The sequence below is a fragment of the Tympanuchus pallidicinctus genome, unplaced genomic scaffold, assembly GCF_026119805.1.
Source record: "Tympanuchus pallidicinctus isolate F22 unplaced genomic scaffold, pur_lepc_1.0 scaffold1, whole genome shotgun sequence".
NCBI classification, from domain to species: domain Eukaryota; kingdom Metazoa; phylum Chordata; class Aves; order Galliformes; family Phasianidae; genus Tympanuchus; species Tympanuchus pallidicinctus.
In genome coordinates, this window is record NW_026294618.1 from 69882400 (window position 1) to 69904319 (window position 21920).

The 21920-nt window shown below is 43.5% G+C and overlaps 1 protein-coding gene across 1 annotated transcript; it reads left to right on the top strand.

Moving 5' to 3' along the window:
* The first annotated feature begins 180 nt into the window (after positions 1 to 180).
* TAF5L (TATA-box binding protein associated factor 5 like) lies at positions 181 to 18243 on the top strand. The gene is made up of 5 exons (XM_052684505.1): positions 181 to 297; positions 3422 to 3566; positions 8192 to 8296; positions 9982 to 10706; positions 16249 to 18243. Exons 2-5 carry the CDS (start codon positions 3425 to 3427, stop codon positions 17044 to 17046), a joined length of 1770 nt encoding a protein of 589 aa, XP_052540465.1. The 5' UTR covers positions 181 to 297; positions 3422 to 3424; the 3' UTR covers positions 17047 to 18243.
* The last annotated feature ends 3677 nt before the right edge of the window (positions 18244 to 21920 follow it).

A 21920-nucleotide genomic window follows, 5' to 3' on the forward strand; every position in this document is an offset into this window, starting at 1 on the left:
GAGCGCCGAGCGCGGGGAGGCGGCACGGGGCGGTCGGCTCCCATTGGCGGCCGGAGGGCGCCTGCGCGCGGGCCTCTCCGGCCCCGCTCGCCCCCGCCCCGCCGCGGCGTGTGTCAGGCAGCCATGGAGAGGCCGCCGCCGGCCGCCGGCCCGCAGGCAACCCCGGCCGCTGCGCCCGCGGCGCACAGCGGAGGCGGCAGCGGCGGCGCCCCCGCCCAGTGCGGCTGGGCGCACTGACAGCGCTCCCGGCCCCGCCGGCCGGCTCCCGCCTCCCGCCGCCTCCGCCTGCGATGCTCAGTAAGTGGCGGCCCGCGCCGCGCCGGGGGGGGGGAGCGAGCGAGAGAGCGGGCGGGCGGGCCGGGAGCGGAGCGGAGCGGCGCCGCCCGGCGGCGGGAGCGAGCGTGGGGAGGCCGCCTCGTGGCGGAGGCCCCGCAGGCCCCGGGGAGGCCGCGGGGTGACCCTCGGGCGCGGACGGGGCTGCGGCGGGAGAGCGCCGGGGGCCGGCACAAGAGGAGGGGCGGGCGCCAGGGGTGAGTGTGGGGACTGGGGATCGTGCCGTGGGGGCGGGGAGGGGAGTGAAAGCAGCTCTGTGGGGCTGGCGGTGTGAGCCCGCGGGCAGGGAGGGAGCCGGACCTGCACCCCGCGCGGGGGGCGCGCTTCGCATCCCGGCTGTCTGCTTTCTGCCCGCAGCGCTCTGCCCACGGCCACCTGGGGCCGCGGTTTTCCTACCCCAAGAGGGCCTTTATCTTGTTTCTTTTGAAACTTTTGTGAATCTTGGATGAGTTGAATACTTCAGAGTTTGTGGGAGGTGTTTTGGATCCTTGGTGCCTCATCCCCGGGCAGGACGGAGGGCAGAGCAGCAGCAGTCCTCCAGCTTCTCCCCGTCCATGCTGTGATACTAAAGGGCTGCGGAATCTGCCTAAACCTGCACCTGGGTGGGAGGAAGTGAATTCTCCCGACCCAGTGCTCAACACACAGCCAACTTCCAGCTCTTCTAAGAAAGAGGAACCTACGATGTATTCTCTGGGTTTCTGTGTTCTGGTTCCTCAAAGAGCGGCAGCTCAGTGTCTCTTTTGCGTCCTCGCACTGGTGACTGTGCAAAAGAGGCTGCACTGTAGCTGTGTAGGCTCCTGAGGTGATGGTTCTCTTTCCTTGTGTATTTTGCTTATCAGTCAAAATAATTAATGGCACTAGTATTTATCATTCTTGGGGTGTTTGGGTGGAGCAAGGCAGCTGAGACTAATGAAAGAGTGCTCCAGGCTTCCTGCAGGCACAGAAGCAACATAGGGTTGATGTGTGCATGTCCTGAAGATCCTCGTCAGCTCTGAGAGCCAGGCGAGGACATGATGCGAAGGTCCAGGGGGGACAAATGTGTCCTTTTTGCCCTTCAGTTCTGCATCATTGACCTGTTGTGAATGTGCTCAATTTGAGCCCAGCTCAAGGCATTTTGGCAGCCCTTTCTTACGTTTGTTTTATGATAAACCCTGTTTTTTAGGGCTTGGAGAAGAATATTTATAGGAATGTTGTTTTTCTTTTCTTGCATTGTCAATCCATTTTTCACTATCAAACTTTCCCTGCTTGTGGCATTGCTTTTTCTGGTGCTAAGGGTGAGGGATGATGGCAAAGTAAGAGGCCTGAGCTTGGTGCCCAAAGGGGTTTCCTGGGGAAGACTTCTGTCCTGCTGCACTGTCACTTGAAAGTAAGAAAGACCCAGTCTTTGTTGAACTGAGGAGCCTCACCAGGCAGAGCAGTGGGGGAGGATCATCTCCCTCAACTTGCATCCCAGGATCCCATTGGCCTTCTTGGCCATAAGGGCTCTCTGCTGGCTCATGGCCAACCTGCTGTCCACCGGCAGATCCTTCCCTGCAGAGCAGATCTCCAGCAGCTCAGCCCCTAACTATGCTGATGAGTGTGATTATTCCTCTTGAGGTGCAAGACTTTGCACTTGCCCTTGTTTAACCTCATCAGGTTCTTCCCTTCCCATATCTCCAACCTGTCTGGATCTCATTGAACGGCAGTACAGCATTCTGGTGCGTCAGCCACTCCTCCCAGCTTCATATCATCAGTGGACTTGCTGAGGGTGCATTTGTAGCAACGTAAATCAAGGTGATTTATTTAATTGAAGTTTTAAAAGGAAATTTGTTTTTGACACGGAATAAGTTGTAGTTGATTTTAATAGATCTATCTGAGAATGCTTTCAAAACTTACAGGTGTCAGTGCCCCTTCCCCACCATCAGCCGTTACTTCATCTTTGAGAGCAAATGGAAATCCCTTTAAAGTTTTCTCCCTGTCATTAGGGCTTGCAGTTCCACTTTGTGTTTGAAGTGACTTATGCTAAAACCTTGCATCTCTGTCTACTTGGGACTTCTCAGATAGCTCATTGCTCTGACAGCTGGGATAAGCACAGACGTGTGTGGATACTGAGAAGGCTGGGCTATGGCCTGCTTTTTGAGTTGGCATTTTGTTAGGAGCACAGTTCTTGGAACAGGGAAGAAAGGTCGTATGTGCCTGACTCTCTGCAAAGCTGCGTTTCATCAGATTTAGCTGCTCCGTGGCTATTGTCTAAAGGCAGCTGGTAACTACTCAGATAGAAGTGAGCTGTTCCATTCCCCTTCTTGAGGCTTTTGTGAAAAGCCAGAGGTTGAAAGTGAGCATCAGTCTCCTTTTGGGTTCGAGATACAACCAGGTAGTGCTTGTGAGGATGGCTTTCAAAATTTACTTAGGGGAAACTTCGGAGGATCTTTTTTTAATTTGTGTGGTAAGTCTACGTGGATGGGGGCAGGTGTAAAAGGCTTTGGCTTTTTCTTTTTTTCTTTTTTCTTTTTTTTTTTTTTTCTGGGAACGTACCTGACTGAGGCACCAGAACGCTGGGCCTGACCTGTAAATTCAGGCTATAAGCTGTTGCTTCTTTGATTCCCCAAATAAGTGAAACAAGTAGGCTATTTAAAGCATGACTATTCTGAAATTCCCACCTTTTTATATTAATTTCTTATTCGCCTGGCTCTTCTGGTGTCATTTTGTTGGTTGTTTAAGCAGAAGAATCAGCACACAGCTGAAGTTACTGTAAAAAGCAAGGAGGAGAAACTTTTCCTTTTTGTGAGTTACTTTAACAAAATCAAATACTTTGACTGATCACTGCAGCTTCAGTGTGCACTCCTCAACGGTATTGTGGATTTCCTAGTGAAATCAGTAGAATTAAGCAGCAAAATATCTTCAGGGAGCTGATTCAAAGCATGAAGGTTATGCCTTGGTACTGTGACAGGTGCCCACAAGCTTTATTTCATGCTTCAGTAATGGAGCTGTTTAACTTCAGCAATGAAAATGCCATTTGTTCCCTATCACTTGCAGTACAGCTATGGTGCGTGTTGGTCTCAGCAGATGCCTCCCCAGTAGCAGTCCATCATCTTTCTTTTCTTTCCAGGTCATGAAACGCGTACGCACAGAACAGATTCAGATGGCAGTGTCCTGCTACCTCAAGCGCCGTCAGTATGTGGACTCAGAAGGTCCCCTAAAACAAGGGCTGAGGCTGTGTCAGACTGCTGAAGAGATGGCAGCTAATCTCACAGGTAATCCTGCTATTTTCTGTGAGTGCTTCTTGCCAGCACGCATGATCGTGCATCTTGGTAAAGCTAAATGAATTCACCTGTATGTATGGAGAGCTTCCCTTTTGAAGGAAATTTGCCAGTATGAAGCTGGAGTGAGTTAAGTGATTTCAGAGAATGAAACTATAGTTAGAAGCATAAAAAATTGAGATGCATGGGCTGTGGAGCATTGGGCTTGGATAGTGGTAAATACATGCACTGTATCTTAGAAAACATGAAGTGTGGTGAGCAGTGGTACTTTGATACCAAAATTAGAAGAGCCTGCAGAAGGGATTAAGTAGGAGTAGGAAAATCTATTGTACCTTTGTGCTCCAGGAGGGCTATGTCATGTAAAATGGAAGTGATACAGGCTGGTTTTTTCTCTCTGGCCTTGTCGTATTTCAAATTGTGACAGCTCCTATGTGTCACTTGGGGGGGGGGGTGTGTGGAGAGGGGAAAGAAACTCTTCAGTTGATGAGGCACAGAAATAAACTGTGTCCTTTTTCTTAAAGGCTTTTGGATTCTGTTATGCTATTTGCTGTTCCCAGTCTTTTCTGTGACCAGGCAGACTATTTGTGTTTTTATCTTTTTTTAATGTTATCTTTTTTTGTGTTAAAATAAACTGGCTAGTATTTGTGCAGGTACAAATGTTGAAAAGATGCAAGTGATATGGAGGTTGTAAACACTTTATTTACATTTAAAAGTAATGAAAAACACAAGGTTGAACTTGGGGTTGAACAAGGGTGAAAGCACAAGTAGAAGAGTGGGTCTTTTTTAGTTGATCTGTTTAGGATGTAATGGTATTCCCAGCTGAGAGTGGCAAGGGTATAATTTACTTGTGATACAGCTTAATTCGACAAAACATTGGTTGTTGTATAACTCTGTGCTTGTACCTGGGTAAAGATGAATGCCAAAATGGCTCTTTCCACCTCTCGACTATTTTGCTGTATTTATTTTAGTCCTAAGATGAGCGATGTATGGGTAAATGTGTAGGCTGACTCTTGTAGCAGCCTGAAGGAAATTGGGTAATGCTTTGTTATTAAAATGGACTTGCACCTTCTCAGTATTTTTCATTTCCTTGCTGTTTTTAAAGTTGGCAGATGCTTGCTGTAACTCTCTGAAGTAATACTGGAAGGATGGGGAAGAAATGAAACCAAAGTGCGATGCAAATTGGTTTGGGTTGGTTTTGATGAGATGTTTTAGGGAAAAGAAGAGTAGAAAGGTCGGTTGGGATGGGATTAGAAGTTGGAACTAATTGATACTGGGAGGGTGCAGAGTATCTGAAGGACAAACAGAGCTGAATTGGACTGCAAGTCCTTGCATTCCCACATGGCATCATGCAAAAAGACCTCAGTAAAGCATGACTGTGATTGATCTTTTTTTTGTCTCTTTACTAATCTTCCACCAAATATTATTACTAAGTTTCTTATTAGTTTGTATCTTCTTGCCAGCGCAAGGGTTTTGTGGCTAATGATTCAGAACTTAGTCATCAATTTTCGTTAGAACTGAAAATGGTCTGCTGTCGTGTATTCTGCTGCTTACTATTTCTCCATGTCAAACATGCTGGTAGTAAGCTATCAGTGAATATGCTGCAGTTCTGCAAATGACTGTTGAAAGAGAAAATCCTAGCATGTATTTATCCTGACAAAACAAGCTCAAAATACTTCTGCTACAGTCATTTTAGTTTTGTAAGCTGAATAAAAGCTGGCCAGGTTCTGAAGCTAACACAGCTTTATTTCAGAGAAAGCAATAAAATATTTTTTTCTGGAGATGATTTTGTTTTGTCCTTAACAAAACTCACCTTACTTTTTCTGTTCAACTCTTTCCTTTGTTTGCATTGTAAATTAGCTGGTCTCTAGAAATGGGAGAGTTGCCTACTGCTGTCTTCAATTCTGATTTCTCCTTTCTGAGTGAAGTGTCCACTGGTTTTGGTTTTAAATAGTTTTGTTTCTCTGTTTTGCCTTGACGTTTCTTTTTGTCATCCTCCAGAGCCTCTTCAGCCTTTCTCCATACTTGCTATAGTTACACAGTTCTGGTTTTTGCACTAAAATACAGCTCAGAGCTTCCTTTTGACTGTTTCATATTTCTTAATAAACTAGAAGAGTGTTTGAGGGATAGAAAAAACAACTGAAGAACAGGTTTCTCCAATATTGTCCACAGTATCCTATCAATACTTAAGACTGTCAGAATTAATGTAAAATTGTACTTAATTGCACTTTCATCGAAGGAGAACCAGCTGCTATGAAACGGCCCTGCATTTGTTCCTTCTTAGCAGAAAACAGGAGACCAGAAGGGTGCTGTTGGTGTCCCTGAAACAGGAATGGGTTCCTTGGAATTTGCTGGCGGGTTGCTGAACTGGCTGCAATTACAGGAAGTGAAGGCAGGGAGCAGATGTTTCCAATAGCTGCACTTACGGCCACTAGGGAAAGTGGAGAAGAAAATAGTGTAGATCTCTTAATGTGTTTTTCTTCCACCGGGAGAAAAAAATACCTGAATATCTGCTTTTTTGTTTTGGGAGCTGTTGAGCTCTTGATGCCTTTTAGCAGTGTTAACTGGGCAAGAGTCTGGGGAAGGAAAAAGATTAGAACTTGCTGTCACTGGCTGCTAGGTTAGGGCTTGTTTGCTGTGTGCTTGGTAGGATCAAGCTCTAGCATCTTTATTGAGTGAAGTGCAGAGCCTGATGGTCATCCAGTCAGCCTGCTCTAGAATAGGCAGCTGAAGATCAGTTTCTCCTCTCTAAAGCAGGAAGGGCATCTTAATTTTGGAATTATGTCACTTACAGAAAGAAAGTTAAGTAGGTGACATGGAGGGAGCGCTTGATTAAGCTGAGGACAGACACTGTGCTTTGTGGCACAAGCTGGATGGAAAGTCATGCCCCTTCCTGCTGAAACAAGGCCACTGAAGCTCTGCAGAGCTGACTCTTATGCAGTGCCACAGATTTACATTTGAAAAAAAGGCCCTATTTCTATTTTTCTGGTGTCCTTTGCTTTTGCCACAAGTGGCATGGGTGACACTGAAAACTGTTGCTGATTGTTTCTGAATTGTTAAGTGTGAGTTTATTTCCTCATGATTAATATTGATTATATTAAATTATGAGCCTAAGTAGAAGGTATTTTTTAATTTAGGCTTTAATACCAATAAGTAGTGTTACATAAATGTTTTGCTTTGTTTTTGAAGTTGTTTTCTTTATAAACTGATGCTCTGAGTTTTGATGCAAAGCTCTAAGCCTGGAATTCTTATCAACATGGAGCCTGTGAAGCAACCAGGCTGTAGAAAGTACAGTCAGTGTATGTGTATCTTTTAACAGCTTGTATTTGTTTGTTTTGAGACTGACTTGCTAGAAGATAGGCTATTGGTACTGGAGTCTTTAGTTGTGTTTCCCATGGGGAGAAGACAAGCATTGCTTAACTCTCTGTTGCTGAAGATGAATTCAGCTTTCCCTGCAGTAAATGCATCTTCTGTATTTCTCTAAGAGACAGGGATACAGAGTGAGGGGAGGAATAGTGACAGGCTGTGTGCATACCATGAGCTGATCTCTTTCTAATTAGATGCACTGAGATGAGCTGCAGGCTGGCCTCTCTCTTGAGGACGTGGAAATGTGATGATGTTGTTTATAGATTTCCAAGGCTATCTGTGCCTCTGCGTGAGCCAAATGCTTGAACAAAAAAAGTGATCGATCAAGGACAGGAAGGAAAAGAGACAGGAATGAAAGGGACCGGGAGGTGGAAAGGCCAAAAGAAGTTGAAAGGGAAAATAATAAGTATTATGGAGGGCAAAACAGTTATGAATGTTTATTTAAAAAAAAAATTAAGAGGAAAACAAAGCTCTTTGACTTGTCCTGCTCTTGCAAGAACAGAAGAATTAAATACATCAGTTAAAATTTAGGAATGCAGATTTTGTTTCTAATTACCAGTATTTTTATTTGCCCAGGTTATATAGGCGAATGTCTATAAACCTGCACAAAGCCTCAAGGCAGATTCTAGGGCATTAGCAGAAGAGGAAGGGTTTTGTGCCAGAGAAATAAGTCAGTTCCTTTCTAGATGGAAGAGAACCACGTTTATAAGAGCTGATGCTGATTCCAAAATCAGTTTAATACCCTCTGAGATGACCTTGATGCTCTGTGGTAGGGTTACTGCAGGCCTCGTGTCTTGAAGGGTGCTGGCTTTAGCAGATGGAAAGACTTTGTTTTGGAGAAAGTTAGAAATTGCTTTCCTCTTTCTGAGTGCAAAGTTGTAAAACCATCCAGTGTCTTGTAAACCTCTAAAGGGATCTGTGACAACATTACACTGTTGCTTCTGAACTCAACGTATCTGAAAGCTTAAAAATGTATTTGGGGTGGTGGAGAGCAAGCAGAAGAGTTGCTAAGCTTTTTTTAAATTAAAAAAAATCGGTTTAGTTTTTCATTCATGATCTGTCTCAGTTGTGTAACTCTTTAGATTAGATTTAATAAATGCCTTGTTTTGGTGCTTAAGACAGTGTCCACCCTGGACAGTATGAAGTAAAAAATGTCACCCCGGTGGCTGGATTACCTTGGATCTTATGAGAAGTTTTATTTCCAGGCACACATGCAAAACTCCTTAAATCTTAATTTTATTTATTTTACTTCACAGTCCAATCTGAATCTGGTTGTGCCAACGTTGTGTCTGCAGCTCCCTGCCTGCCGGAGCCACAGCAATATGAAGTACAATTTGGACGACTACGCAATTTTCTCACAGGTAAATATCAGGAAGCGAGGAAGAGGAAGCCAGCTGGATCTGTGCCATTTCAACAAATAAATGACAGTGTAGCAAAATTCAAGATCATGACATACAGTGTGGTTAATTAGTACAGGAATGGGAGAGGCGTGGTGTGGACTAGAGAAAGTCTTAGGACTTCAAGTCATGTTTCTGTCTGAATCTTTTGATTCCAAGCTATGAGATTTCAGTTACTACAACTGAATAAATATATATATATTTTTTTTTTTTTTTTTTTTTTTTTTTTTTTTTTACCTGATGGCTGAGTAGCTTTGTCTATTAGCTGTCTGTTGAACTTATCTTGTTAATATAGATTTGACCTCTATATCTGTAGATCTTCTGAAAAGCATTGTATGTATACAAGGCAAAAAGGAAGATGGCAATGCTTTATATGAATGGCAGATAGCTTAGTAGATTACTGCACTAATTTCTGTCCCCTAGCCTAGGAATTTTGAATTTTGTTCATAACTGATTTCTTTTTCAATTGTCAAGGCTACTGAGAGATAATTTATATCCTTTCATTTACTTGTACGGACTTAGAAACTTCAAATACATGATGGGAAAAATATTTTTATGCTATAGTGGGGTGCATAGGGCATCCATAATTCCAGGTATTCCTGCAATGGTTCATATTTCTCCTAGAGTCCCAAAGGTGGGGAGATTTAAAAGAAAAAAACATCAACAACAACAAAAAGCCAAAAAATGGATAAGGACTTTTATAACAGTGCCTTGAAGATGGAGGTTGCCACTCTCCCCACTTTGTGACATATCTACGTTTCTCCAGTGAGCCTTGATCCCAGTGTGCAGTGTTGGTAGTGATTGAAGGGGAAGTTAGAAAGGGTGGTACACAGTGGGAGATGCATTTGGGCCTCCAGTAAGTCACTGTTGTGCCCTGTGTGGGATTATGATACCCGGTGGCAGTGCTCTGCTCTTCACAGCTCCCTGCAGCTGGTGAGAGGGACACAGCTCCAAGAAGCTGCTGCACAGATCAGTCTCTGCAAGGTACAGCATAGCCTAATCGGGAGCTGTTTGCACAGTGCACATGGAATTACTGCTGGGATTTGCCTTGTCAGGGTGAGAGACAGAAAGCATGCACACGAGCTGGCACAGAAATGGAACAAGCCCAGAATATTGCAGTACATTCTGACAACTGTAGCTTGGGATAAATCAAATCAGTTCCACCCAAAGCATCATGTACAAGTTTTATTGAAGCTAGGGGGAAATAAAAAAAGCCATCTAAGTTCAGGCCAACACAAACTACATAAATATTTTTGACTGAAACTGTATTAAATGTTATTTTAAATGTAACAAGTAAATTTTAAAGTTTATCTCAATGGACAATGTATGTATTTTCTGAAATACAGAGTGAAAAAATCTGACTGTCATGTAGCAAGGTAGTATTTTAATAACTGACCACTCCTAAAAGGAGTTTTGAAATCTGCCTTTTTTTTTTCTGATAATATACTTCATCAACTTGAAATCTCTACTTAAATCTTCAGTAGATGCTCTGTATCCCCTTTAAGTGGCTGAAAAGGTCCACTTAAATGCCAGAAACGAACAGAGTCCTATTCCTGAGGCTTTTTGCAGTAACTGTCCTTGCTCTGCTTTGTTCCGATTAGAAAGTGGATTGAGAAATTGTTCAAAGTTTGTTGCTCTTTTCTCTGTAGATTCAGATTCTCAGCACAGCCATGAAGTGATGCCTCTTCTGTATCCCCTCTTCGTCTACCTCCATCTGAACATGGTCCAGAATGGCCTAAAAAGCACAGTGGACAGTTTTTACAGCCGCTTCCATGGCATGTTCTTGCAGAATGCCAGCCAGAAGGATATCATTGAGCAGTTACAGACTACCATGACTATTCAAGATATCCTGTCCAACTTGAAGCTCCGGGCTTTTCTGGACAACAAGTACGTCATCCGCCTTCAAGAGGACAGCTACAACTACCTTCTTCGCTACCTCCAAAGTGACAACAACAACGCCCTGTGCAAAGTCCTGACCTTGCACATCCACCTGGATGTGCAGCCCTCCAAGAGGACCGACTACCAGCTCTACGCCAGTGGGAGCTCCTCGCGGAATGAGAGCAACGGGCTGGAGCCCAGCGAGGTACCAGCTTCCATCTTGCAGAATGAGGCAGCGCTGGAATTACTGCAGGACAGCATTAAACGCGTCAAGGATGGGCCCCCTTCCTTAACAACCATCTGCTTCTATGCCTTCTATAACACAGAGCAATTGCTGAACACGGCAGAGATTTCACCAAATAGCAAGCTGCTTGCTGCTGGGTTTGATAATTCATGCGTTAAGCTGTGGAGCCTGCGTTCCAAGAAGTTAAAATCTGAGCCCCATCTTGTTGATGTGTCCCGCATCCGCCTGGCTTGTGATATCCTGGATGAGGAGGTTTGAATACCTCTTTTTTTTTTTTTTTTTTTCCCCTCCTCAATACCCTTTCTATTGAGGTATATTCGGGCTTGATGTTGAGTATCTAATAGTGTTATAGGAAACTGTGAGTCTCTTTGCCTCCTGTCTGCCTTGACTCACTTCCTCTTACAGCCTCCTTTTATCCCTTTTCTTTCTTGCCTTGCTTGTAAAATGCTGCACTGAGGTGTAATGACAGTGTGCTCAGGTCACAGTTCATGAGTCCTAGGTGCAGATCTCCCTCTTCTTATTGTCCTTGAAGAGATCACAGTACAGAGGCAGCCCGGTACAGACAGGTCACTGGAGAACTCTCTTTGCTGTGTAGCACGGAGCCTTCTTCTGTGGGTGGGAAGATGAAACAAGGAAATACGGAAAGTAAAAACACATTGTAGTGAAAACTAGAAGTGGTTCAAAATGCAATCAGAAAAGTGGTGAAAGGGAGGCAGAATTGGGAAGAGTAAAGTAAAAAAAAGAACCAGAGAAAGTTGGTCTGAGGCCTCAGATGTGAAAAGTATGTTTAAGTGAAAAACTTAAAAAGTAAAGAGTCACTCTAGCAAGAGGTGAGGAGTTGAAAAATTATACAGCAAGTCTGCATTAAAGAATCAGTAGTGTAGGAGCTTCAGATAATTCTGACTTGTGCTGGAGTGCTAAAGATGAGGACTGGGATATCTGTGCCTTTGCATGCCAGGCTAGATAACGTCTTCCAGTTTTTTTTCTTTTTCTTTTAACTTCTAGTCACACCCTCCCTCCCCTCTCACCACAACTGCCCGTGTAGCATCTTATATCTGGTTAGAGATCAGTTTGTAACTCTTCCTTTGTTTAATCACTCCTCTTGAAGGGGGGGCGGGGAGGGGGAAGCATTCAACTGTTCTTCTGTTGTGCATTTAGCAGAAGCATCCTTTTTTCTTTTCCCCCGCTGTTTTATTTTCTACTCATAAAAAAATACCTGGTGGCAAGGTTCTGTTTATTTTTAAAGAGTGCATAGTTTGGTATATGATGAGGTATATGAGTCAAGATTGCTTTGTTAGTTAGCTTGAGATCTAGAGGCAGGTGTCCAAGTGAAACAGCACAGCAGTGTGTTCACCACTTCTCTGGTTAAGCCCTTCTGCTGAGTGAGCAGGTCACACTAACCCAGGGTGGAGCTGTGGGTTTGTTGTCATGATAAGCTGCAGAAGTTCCTAGGACATTTGGCTATGGATTGCCTTTCAGGAAAAATAAATGAAAATAACCTGTGACGAGGAAAATTTATCTGGTAAATTAGCAGATCACCTTCTTTGACTCCAGGCTTTAGACAAGTGGGATATTGCCAAGCTGTCAGGAGTATATGTTAGCTTTTTGTTGGCATGTATTTGCTTTTTTTTTTTACATATATTATGAAACGGCCACAGAAGCTTAATTACAAACAAATGGCATTGTTTGTTTTAAGATCTTGTGTATCCTGCAGTATTTATGCACAGTCTAAAAAACTGGTCAAAGACCAGCACAAATTAAAGTCATCATTGCCCTGAATCATTTCATCACTGACAAAACAAATAGTGACCTGATCTGGAGTTCAGAGTTGAGGGCAAACAGCCTGAGCAGATCACTGGTTCCATATCTTTGAATGCCAATGGAAGCCTAAGGACTGCAAAGGAAACAAATGCCTGTGTCAGAGAGCAGCAAGTGCATGCCCACAGAAGTACTCACAGGATTAAAGGTAGAAACAGACCACTATCCACATGTGTGCCACTGAGGTGGAAAGCACAGATATCAAGCCAACTTGAATGAGAATACCCTTGCTGGGCTGCAGTCACCAGCATGTAGCTCAGTGAGTGGAAGCTGTGTTTCAGACTGTCATGGCAGTCTGATCAGCAACAGTTCATAGCAATAAATCTGATGGAAACTTTGGCAACAGAAAAGGCTGAAGTGCACTGACATTACTGCATCGAGTTCTGTAACCTGTATAGGATGTGACACTTGGCTGGTTTTTGTAGGGTTTCTTCATTTTGTTCTGTTTGATTTCTGTATAGAGTAATTGGACTGGGATGCACTGCTGTATTTAAGCAGTGCTCAAAATAATCAGCCTTCAGCTTGGTTTCTGGTCTGCTGCAAGCACATTAGTCATGCAGTTTAAGAAGTTATAGAGGTCTGGGGCTGTGATAGCTTCAGTGGATCTCTTTCAGGATGGCACTGAAGTGACACTACTGGTTTATTAACTCCTTTTGCGTGTGTATATGTGTGAAGTTGTGATTTGGCAGAAGAGATCAATAGTTTTTCCAAGTCTCTTACTGACACAAAGGCTTTAAAGTCAGTTTTCTATTAGCTGTAGTTTTAGTGAATTTTGCTCAGTGTGATGCCCGAATACACTTTGCCAGTGTTAGCTTGGTTCTTGGAAACAGGGGAGGCTCAGCATTTAGGGATAAAGAAATTCCATTTTATTTATAGTGTTGTTTCACAGATGCCACTCCGTAGTCCCTGTATAAAATGCAATTTTGCAGCAGTGCGAATGGCCTTACTGTTTGCCATGCTCATCACTGGTGCTACATCAATCATCAGCAGAAAATTATGCTCTTTATTCCAAATAGCCATAAGAGTGACAAACCTTTAAATTCTGTGAAGGCTAAGACTTGACCCTGTTTGACTCTGCTTTTAAGACAGTGAGTGGCAGCGGTCCTTGAGATGGCAGTGAGCAGGGATGGCACTGACACCTTGATGGGTGGCAGGCAGAGGAGGCAGTGCGGGAAGAAGCAGTAAAAATGTCCTGCAAGGAGAGCCTTGGTGTCTACCTCCTTGAGTTCCCCTGCTAGAGATCCCTACTGCAGGCAGATGAGAGATCTTCCATCCTGACAGGATGAGAGAGAAGAATGATACTCAGAGAAACTTGATAGTGCTTAGAGTCAAAGGAAGTCTTTCTGGGGTGGCGGAGGACGGCTTTTTGTTCTGTTTGGTTTTTTGAGGGTCAGACATTCCCTTGATGCTTATACTGCACAGAGGGCTAGGTAAGGTTTGCTGCTCACAAGGTTAAATGCAGTGAAACATTTGCATTTTCTGAATTCAGATGACTGTCCTGTCAAACTCATTTATTGACTTAAGCAATAACTGAAATGTTGGGCAGTCTTATCTACAAGTGTCTCATTTGAAAGGTGTGCAATATAATAAAACATGCCAACACATTAACAAACTGAAAAGAACAAAACAAAGTAGTTTTGGGGTGTCTTGTACTAGCTCAGGATGATTTCTTACTCACTATTGATGAGCAGTTATTTTGTTGTTGTTTTTTTTTTAATGTTCAGTAGTGTCAGTTTTCCAGTTCTGTCCCATTACTGTAAATATTTTGATAGTTATTCTTTTGAAAATGGAGAGTGCAAATAATAAAAGGTAGCTTTTACTGTATCTGTAGGGTATTGTTTAAATTAGATGTAAATAGCTTGTAAATTTAGCCCTCTCTGGCTAGCAGGCTAACTTGCAGGGAGGAAAAGGAAGAATGTAGTGACTCAGAAGCATTACAGGTATCCCATTTTCAGTGAACTGTAACAGAAATGTGCAGTTGTTTCACTGAGTATCAAACAGAAGAGAAAGATAATAATTGCTACCTGTGCTCATACAGAAGTGTGGTTTTTGAATTCTTAGGCAGGCATTTTCAAATCAGCTGCAGCTTTAGTGAAAGAGAAGAAGAGCATGTGCTTGTAATAGCAAAAGTGTACGCTCTTGCAGGTAGCTGAAGTAGCTCTGTATGAATTTGAAAGCATAGAATTAAGTACCTGGACTTGCAGAATTTACCAAAACTGTAATGCAGTATAGGGCACTTGAGCAGACTTCTGTTGGAAATTTGTTAGGGATCTTTTGGTCATAATTAAATAGGATAAAACAGTGTAGGTATCAGCATTGTAGGCCGTTACCATATTAAAAGAGATGCTGTGGATTCCAGCAAGCAGTGCTCTGTCTGAAGTAGAAAAAGCAATTTGAATACGAACAGAGCTTTGCCTGCTAGAGCCTGTAATTTCTTTGTGCCTCACCTTCCATGAGAGATGGGGTTGGCTCCCAGCCACATCATAAAACTCCCATGGGCGCCGACTACTCTGAAGAGAATTAGCATTATTAAACATTGCTTGCCACCTACCACTGAGCACAAAGCCGGGATGGAGGAAGACAGCAAGCCAGCAGTTACAGCGTGCTCACTTTTGTGAGTGGGATTTGAAACTGTTGGATGAGAAGGGCTTTGAGGGCTGTAGGTAAATGCTGCCAAACTGTGGTTCCTGAGGTCCTGCAGCCCTGAGAGGTGACTGTGAGAGCTGAGAGCCGCTTGCTGTGCGCTGGCTTCTGCTGGTCAGCAACAGCCCTGGGGAGCTGAGTTTCCTCTCAGGGCAGGAAGTGCTTGTTCTGCAGGAAACAGAAACCGGTGTGCAGTGATAAAAGTACATGAGGCTGCTCACAAACAAAGGGGCATCGTGTTGAATTGCACATGCAGACTTGTCCATAGGCAAGCGTTACTGAGAAAGCATCTGCAAGAGCATCCCAAGGAAGGATGGTCTCAAGCAGATGCATCCCAAGCCGTGGTTCTCTTCTTGTGCTCTCACTGAGGTGAGAGTGCAACTTGCTGGACAAGGACACTGTTTGGAGTTGAAATTTGTTGCAGCCTGTGCAGTCTGTAGCCTTTAGTTATTGAGGCGCTGCTTGAGAAGACTCCCATAGATGGCCTCTGTTGAGAAGGAGTAAAATGCTCAAATTCCTTTAGCACAGCTCATTGAGGTTTTTAAAATGTAAAAGCCTTTAATTGTTGATGATCTGCTGTGGTGCTTGAATTGGAGAACTGCAGGATAAAAAGGTTTCCACTGCAATCCTTTTTGTGATTACTTATCTTCTCCTACCCCAAAATAGATTATTTGGCCTAAATAAGATGCATTTGCTGGTCTTGAAAGGTGGGGGTGTAAAGCATCCTGATGGTGCTGGCACAGGGAAATAGATACTATGATCTCTGCTGGATCTCTGCTAAAGTGTGGGGCTGAGAAGGAATGTCCAGTACACAGCTTGTCACATTGGCCTTGTCCTTCTGCCTCCTGCCTTTTCTTTAAGACATCTGGCTTCTTTTTCTCTACTGAGAGTTTTACTTCCAAGAATGACCACACCAAAAGAGCAGATGCCAAGATCTGTTTTAACATCTAGCCAAAATTTTAGCAGGGAGTGGAGAGGGAATTAGCAGATGTTTTTAACAAGTATTTTAAAGCAACAGGCATTTGGGAAGCTTTCCTAAAATGCTTATTTTTTCTGTATTTTTCATATGATTCTGGGTTAACTGCCTTCTAGAGCAGGCGTGAGGCTATGCAAAGTAGGGGTGAAACCTCTTACATAAGTCTGATCTCAGCAGCTCTTTTAGCACTGATTCCAAATGCACTAGCAGCATTTGTGTCTTGGGGTTGCGCAGAATGTGCCACATCTGAAATAAATTCTTCTGTGTCAATGCCAGCTTATTTTCCTGTATGTGCTGAACAGATAAACACGCTTTTCTCTGTTTGTTGTTGTTTTTTTTTTTCCTCTTCCCGACCAGGAGGAAGAGGATGACAGCGCAGGCACAGAAATGAAAATCCTGAGAGGACACTGTGGGCCTGTGTATAGCACCAGGTTCCTTTCCGACAGCTCAGGACTTTTGTCTTGTTCTGAGGACATGTCCATCAGATACTGGGACCTCGGAAGTTTCACAAACACTGTGTTGTACCAAGGACATGCCTACCCTGTCTGGGATTTGGACATCAGTCCCTGCAGCCTGTACTTTGCCAGCGCCTCCCATGATCGCACCGCAAGGCTCTGGTCGTTTGATCGGACGTACCCTCTGCGAATATATGCAGGCCATTTACTGGATGTAGACTGTGTCAAGTTCCACCCCAATTCCAACTACTTAGCGACAGGCTCCACAGACAAGACTGTGCGCTTATGGAGCACTCAGCAAGGCAACTCGGTGCGCCTGTTCACCGGGCATCGTGGCCCCGTGCTGGCACTTGCATTTTCTCCCAATGGTAAGTACCTGGCCTCGGCGGGTGAAGACCAGCGGCTAAAGCTGTGGGACTTGGCTTCAGGAACTCTCTACAAAGAACTGAGGGGGCACACGGACAACATAACCAGCCTTACTTTTAGCCCTGACAGTAGTTTAATTGCTTCGGCCTCGATGGACAATTCTGTCCGGGTGTGGGACATCCGTAACACGTACTGCAATGCCCCTGCCGATGGGTCTTCCAGTGAACTGGTTGGTGTATATACCGGACAAATGAATAATGTGCTGAGCATACAGTTTATGGCCTGTAATCTTCTTCTAGTGACTGGAATTGCACAAGAAAATCAGGAACATTAATTTTCTTCTTTTCCTTAGGGAAGTGGGTGGGGGTGTTGAATGCCAGAGTCCATTACAAGTTGAGATTACTGACTGTGAAACACTTTTCTGCCTCTGTCCCCTTGAAAGGCGCGTTCAGAGCGATGCAAATGCTTTAAAATTTCATGCCCATAAAAAGGCCTGTGCTGTTAAATGGAGTAAAGAAAAAGGAGGAGTGATGAAAATACACGTGTGTTCTAATCCTGTATTTGTAGGAGAGGAAAAGGGGAAACCAAAAGTGTGATCCAGACAAGTGAAACTGCCAGCCAGATAAGCTGCTGACCTGCACTTAAATGTCCTGCGTTGATTGATGGGCACATCTTATCTACTGCTAACTGAGGCTTGAGCGTGTGGAGAACTACTGGCCCAGTGTGTTTTGTTTTCTTTTCTTGGTATTGCAGAGTACCAGCATTTTAAGACCCTTATATTAAAAGAACATTATGTATTTTCTACACTCATTGCGGTCCCAAATATTACAGCTCCTTATTGCACTTCTGCAATATTTTGGACTAGCTATGCAGAAAATACCTTCTTTTTAATAAGAGGATCAAAGTCTGACCTTAGTAGAGGCCTGTCTCTGCATTGTTGTTTGAGTTTGATTCCTGGTACTAGCTGTGATATTTGTATTTATGTTCCATGATGAGGGATCTTTCTGAATCTGGTTGCACTGTGTTTTGAGGATGGGAGAACAGTGAGGGCCGTGGCTTAAAGGGTAATACAAGACTTGCTTTGGCTGGAGGAGGGCACGATGGAACTGAAGAGGCTATGTTTGGACTCCTAATTGAAGCAAGACATGTCAGTCTACCACTGCACCTCACAGAAATATTTCCGTAAAAGGAAGTTGGCAATCTAGGAAGAAGGGGACGGGGAGAGAGACATACACACAAAGTGACGTGAGGAAAAAATAGTATTACTAAATTATTGTGCATACGCAGAGGCAGCTTTGCCAGTGTTGGATTTTTCTCCAAATGTTGCAATATCAGTTTCATGAACACTTTGTGAAATAAATCATCAGCATTTAAAACAAGGATCTGCAGAAAAAGCACGTTCTAATTTGTCACTTAGAGAGATTAAATATTTCTGCTTTCTGGAAAGAGTTATTTTGTATTTTGTTTTCTATTAAAAGCATTTAGTTTAAAAAAAAATAAAATAAAATTGGTTTGGTCCCTTTCTGGGAAACTTGCTCTAACTTGCATGGGAAGGAGATGGCAGGAGCATGCTTCTACACTGCTTGAGCCAGGGTCTGCTTGGCACTTGGGGTTTGAATATGGTGGCTTGGTGGCTTGGAGTTCACTGTATTGATACCTTCCTGTTTGCTTTCCACAGAGGTGACCCAGTAGGTCATGGCACAGCATACTGATTTTGTAGGCCGGCTGAAGCGTGAGCGAAGGACTGAGGTACTGCTTAAGGTGCACGCTGTGCACTGGAAGGTCTCACTGTATAGGACTGCATTTTTGGTTCTTGGCTTAATGTTCTGAAATTCCTCTTTAGAGCAGAGGCACATTCCTAATGTCTTCCAGACAGATTGTCAGAATTAAATGATAATTCCCTTTTGGCTTCCCTCAGGCTTTTCTGGACCTGTGTGAGAGAATTCTTTCAAGAACGTCAAAGCAGAGTAAGAGTTGAGATGACAGGACAGCTCGCAACTGCTTTCTTTTCTCCATACCTACTTAGATTGGTAAATGACCATAACCTTCTATCAGAAATATGTTTGACCTTTCTGAGATGAGTAACTGTGTGCTGCAGCTCTGCTCGAAGAGGACCAGAAACAGTTGTGTGTACCACGAGTTGAATGGCATTGCTAATCTTCTAGTTGTGAATCAAGTATGAAGTAGCTCGAGGATCCCAGTCCAGGATCAGGCATTTTGAAAATACAGCTCATGTGCTGTGCAATACAGGTCTTTTAGAAGGGTTTCTTTCAGATTTACTGAGCTGCTCACCAGATGAAATGCATTCTATTCTTGAACCTGCAGAAATCTCAGTAGTGGTTTTGAGCGTTTTTGATAGATTCTGTAGATTCCAGTCCAAACATCTCATTATTAAATGTGTCTTAGGGAAGTGTCAGAGTGCTTGCTGCAATGCTTGCGTGCATACCTAAAAAGCATGAGGCTCATCAGTCTTTACTGGAATTCATTTGCTGTTTGTTGCCGTGTATCCTGGGTTGAGTTTTAAAGCAGTTGGACTGGAGTCCTGAAGTAGGTTGAACAGCAACCAAAAAAAAAAAAAAAAAAAAGCAGGTGAGATGGGCAGTGACCAAAACAAAGCTTCATTTTAACATCTTCTCTAATGGAATTGGGCTTTTGATCAGTTATTCTAAGTATTTTCCCTACAAAAGAGATATGTAGGTAAAGATGCTTAGAAAGATAATCATTGTATATGCAAAAAAAAGCAAAACTGTCTTTCTAAGGTGTTAATAAAATGATACCACTAACAAGGTGCTTCAAAACCATCAACTTTGGGGTACTGTGTGGATAGTGTTTGTTTTGGTGCTCACAAAATGCAAATCTTTGAGGCTAGAAAGCCAGGAAAAAATCTAGACTGTAAGAAATGTTTGCAACTGATTGACAGCATGAATTTCAGAGCAGAACTGGAAGGAAAGTATGAGTGGAAGGAAGAAATACTGGTTAAGTCTGGCAGAATTTGGATAGTAATTTGTTAGCTGTGTATTTCAAGTGCATTTGCAGAGACCCCTTCCTTATTCCATTTTAAATATACGGTAGAGCACTTTAAGACACTTATTTGAGCACTTAACTGTGCTAGCTTGTTAAATAGCAGGGACTGCTGCTGCTTGTGAGCCTGTGTAAGTTTTGTGCCACTCCATTTGTGGCCTGGATGGTGCATGAGGCGCTGTGCAGTATCAGATGGTGGCTCAATTTATTTCCCTGTTTGTTTTTTTTTTACCTCTGATTGATGTTTTCATTCTATTCACTAGCCCTTTGAACTAATAAAGGCTATTGACAGTGGTGTCAGGTAGTCCAGGCCACAATAAATATAGACAAAGCTGAGGTACAAGTCCATGCTTAGTCACTGCTGATGAAGGAAAAGGGTATTTGCTCTGGTAAACGAAGTGCTGTGCCCATTCACAGCTCTGTTAGAGTTGCCCTTCCCATTTTTAACAGTTGCATCTCCTGATTAGCATGCTGGCACGCCGTTCAGAAGTTTTAGCCTCCCTAACAGAGAAATTCATTGCATTTCTCCCCATTCAGCTTCCTTTGTTAATAAGCTGTCTGATAAATGCCTTTTGAGTCTAAGAACATTTTGCCAAAATGATATTTCTATTAACAGATCCTCTGGGTTTGCCAAGAAAAATGAGAGAGGGCTTCAAGCGATTCTGCTAACCTTGTTTTAACTGCTTCTGACTTAGTCCTCCAGGCTCAGTATGTTCTACAGCTAAATCCTGAAATGGCTTTCCTTGTGAGTGGTGTCGAGTTGTTTGCAGTGAGCCAGCCTCTAAAACTGTACTATTACAGGACACTGATGTGACAGTTAAATTAACAGCCTGAATGTCCCTAGCCAAAGACTATCCCATCATGCTGCACGTTAGCTATGATTTATATTATTTTTTTTTAAGTACTGGGTAGGAGCCAAGACTGACTGAAATAACTCAACAATGCGCACCACGCTGCATTTAAGCTGAGAGTTAGACAAGGAAGACTTTCGTTTTCAGCAGCCCTGCTTTCTTGTCTGGTTTAGATCTTCATGGTTCAGTTTGAAGTAAAATTGTCTTTATCTTTGTGTGGGTTTGTAATCTTCTATGAAGTCATTGAGCCTCCATTTATAAGAAGTCTGGTGACAAAACTCCTTTTAGCATGTACAGCTGGGACATCAACTAAGAACAGGGCTTTATGATGCTTGGTGCTGCATAAGCATGTTGGTTACAATGGTTCCCAAGAGCAGAACTCAGCGGGGTGAATGTAGTAGCTCACATTGTCAGTGTGCTTCAGGATTAAATTGGAGAGAAAACAACAAGAAGAAAACAAGAATGGGCTAATTCACACTGTCTTTCAAATAGGCAATACTTTTTCACAGTGCTGTGATGTTTTTGGAATTACTATCAAGGTTTTGCATGTATGAGCAGGGAGACCCAGGCTTTCTTTTCTCTGTGCCCTTTATCTGCTGTAGATCTCAAATTTTATGGGAAGCTGGTCTCTGAGAAACTGCTTTGTGGAGGAGAGCCCAGCATGTCACTACCGACCTCAGCTGGCCTCTTCCCCAGGACTCAACAAGGCCATGGGCAGCACTTTTCTGATGGAAGGGAGGAACCCTGAATTCCTCTATCCCTGTCAAAGGAGAGGAGAGTATACAAGTGTCACTACAGCTCTCAAGAATGGGAAGGAAGGTTCAAACTATGTGAGTTGCAGGGAACAAAACTTGCACCATCATGGTGTCCATTCCTGTTTCTTTACCATCGCTTCTTGTCCCCACCTAGCAGTGGTGCTTCTGTGCCCACTGCACATCATGCAGTGCCAACTCCAGCAGCTTTGGTGTGTAGCAGGGCTGGTCAGGCAGCTTGCTGAAATAATCAAGCCTTGTTCTTTCTTATACATTTGATTAAAGCAATACAGTGTATTTTGTCTTCTTCCAATGGCTTAAAATTGTTTAACACGGATGGGCAGTAACATGCCTGGTTTACAGTTGAGAGAAGCCTTTGATTTGTGGCATTCTTTGGGGTATTCAGGGGATATTCTTAGCCCTCCAAACTTAATTTGGAAGGCTTTACTTCAGACTCTTCCTTTTTTTCTTTGTCACTTTAGCAAGTTGCCTAGACAAGAGCCATAGTGCTTGCTATTTCTGCTCAGTGGCACAGCACTGCTCTCACTGATGCATCCAGAGGTTGGGGTCAACATGTGTCCCAG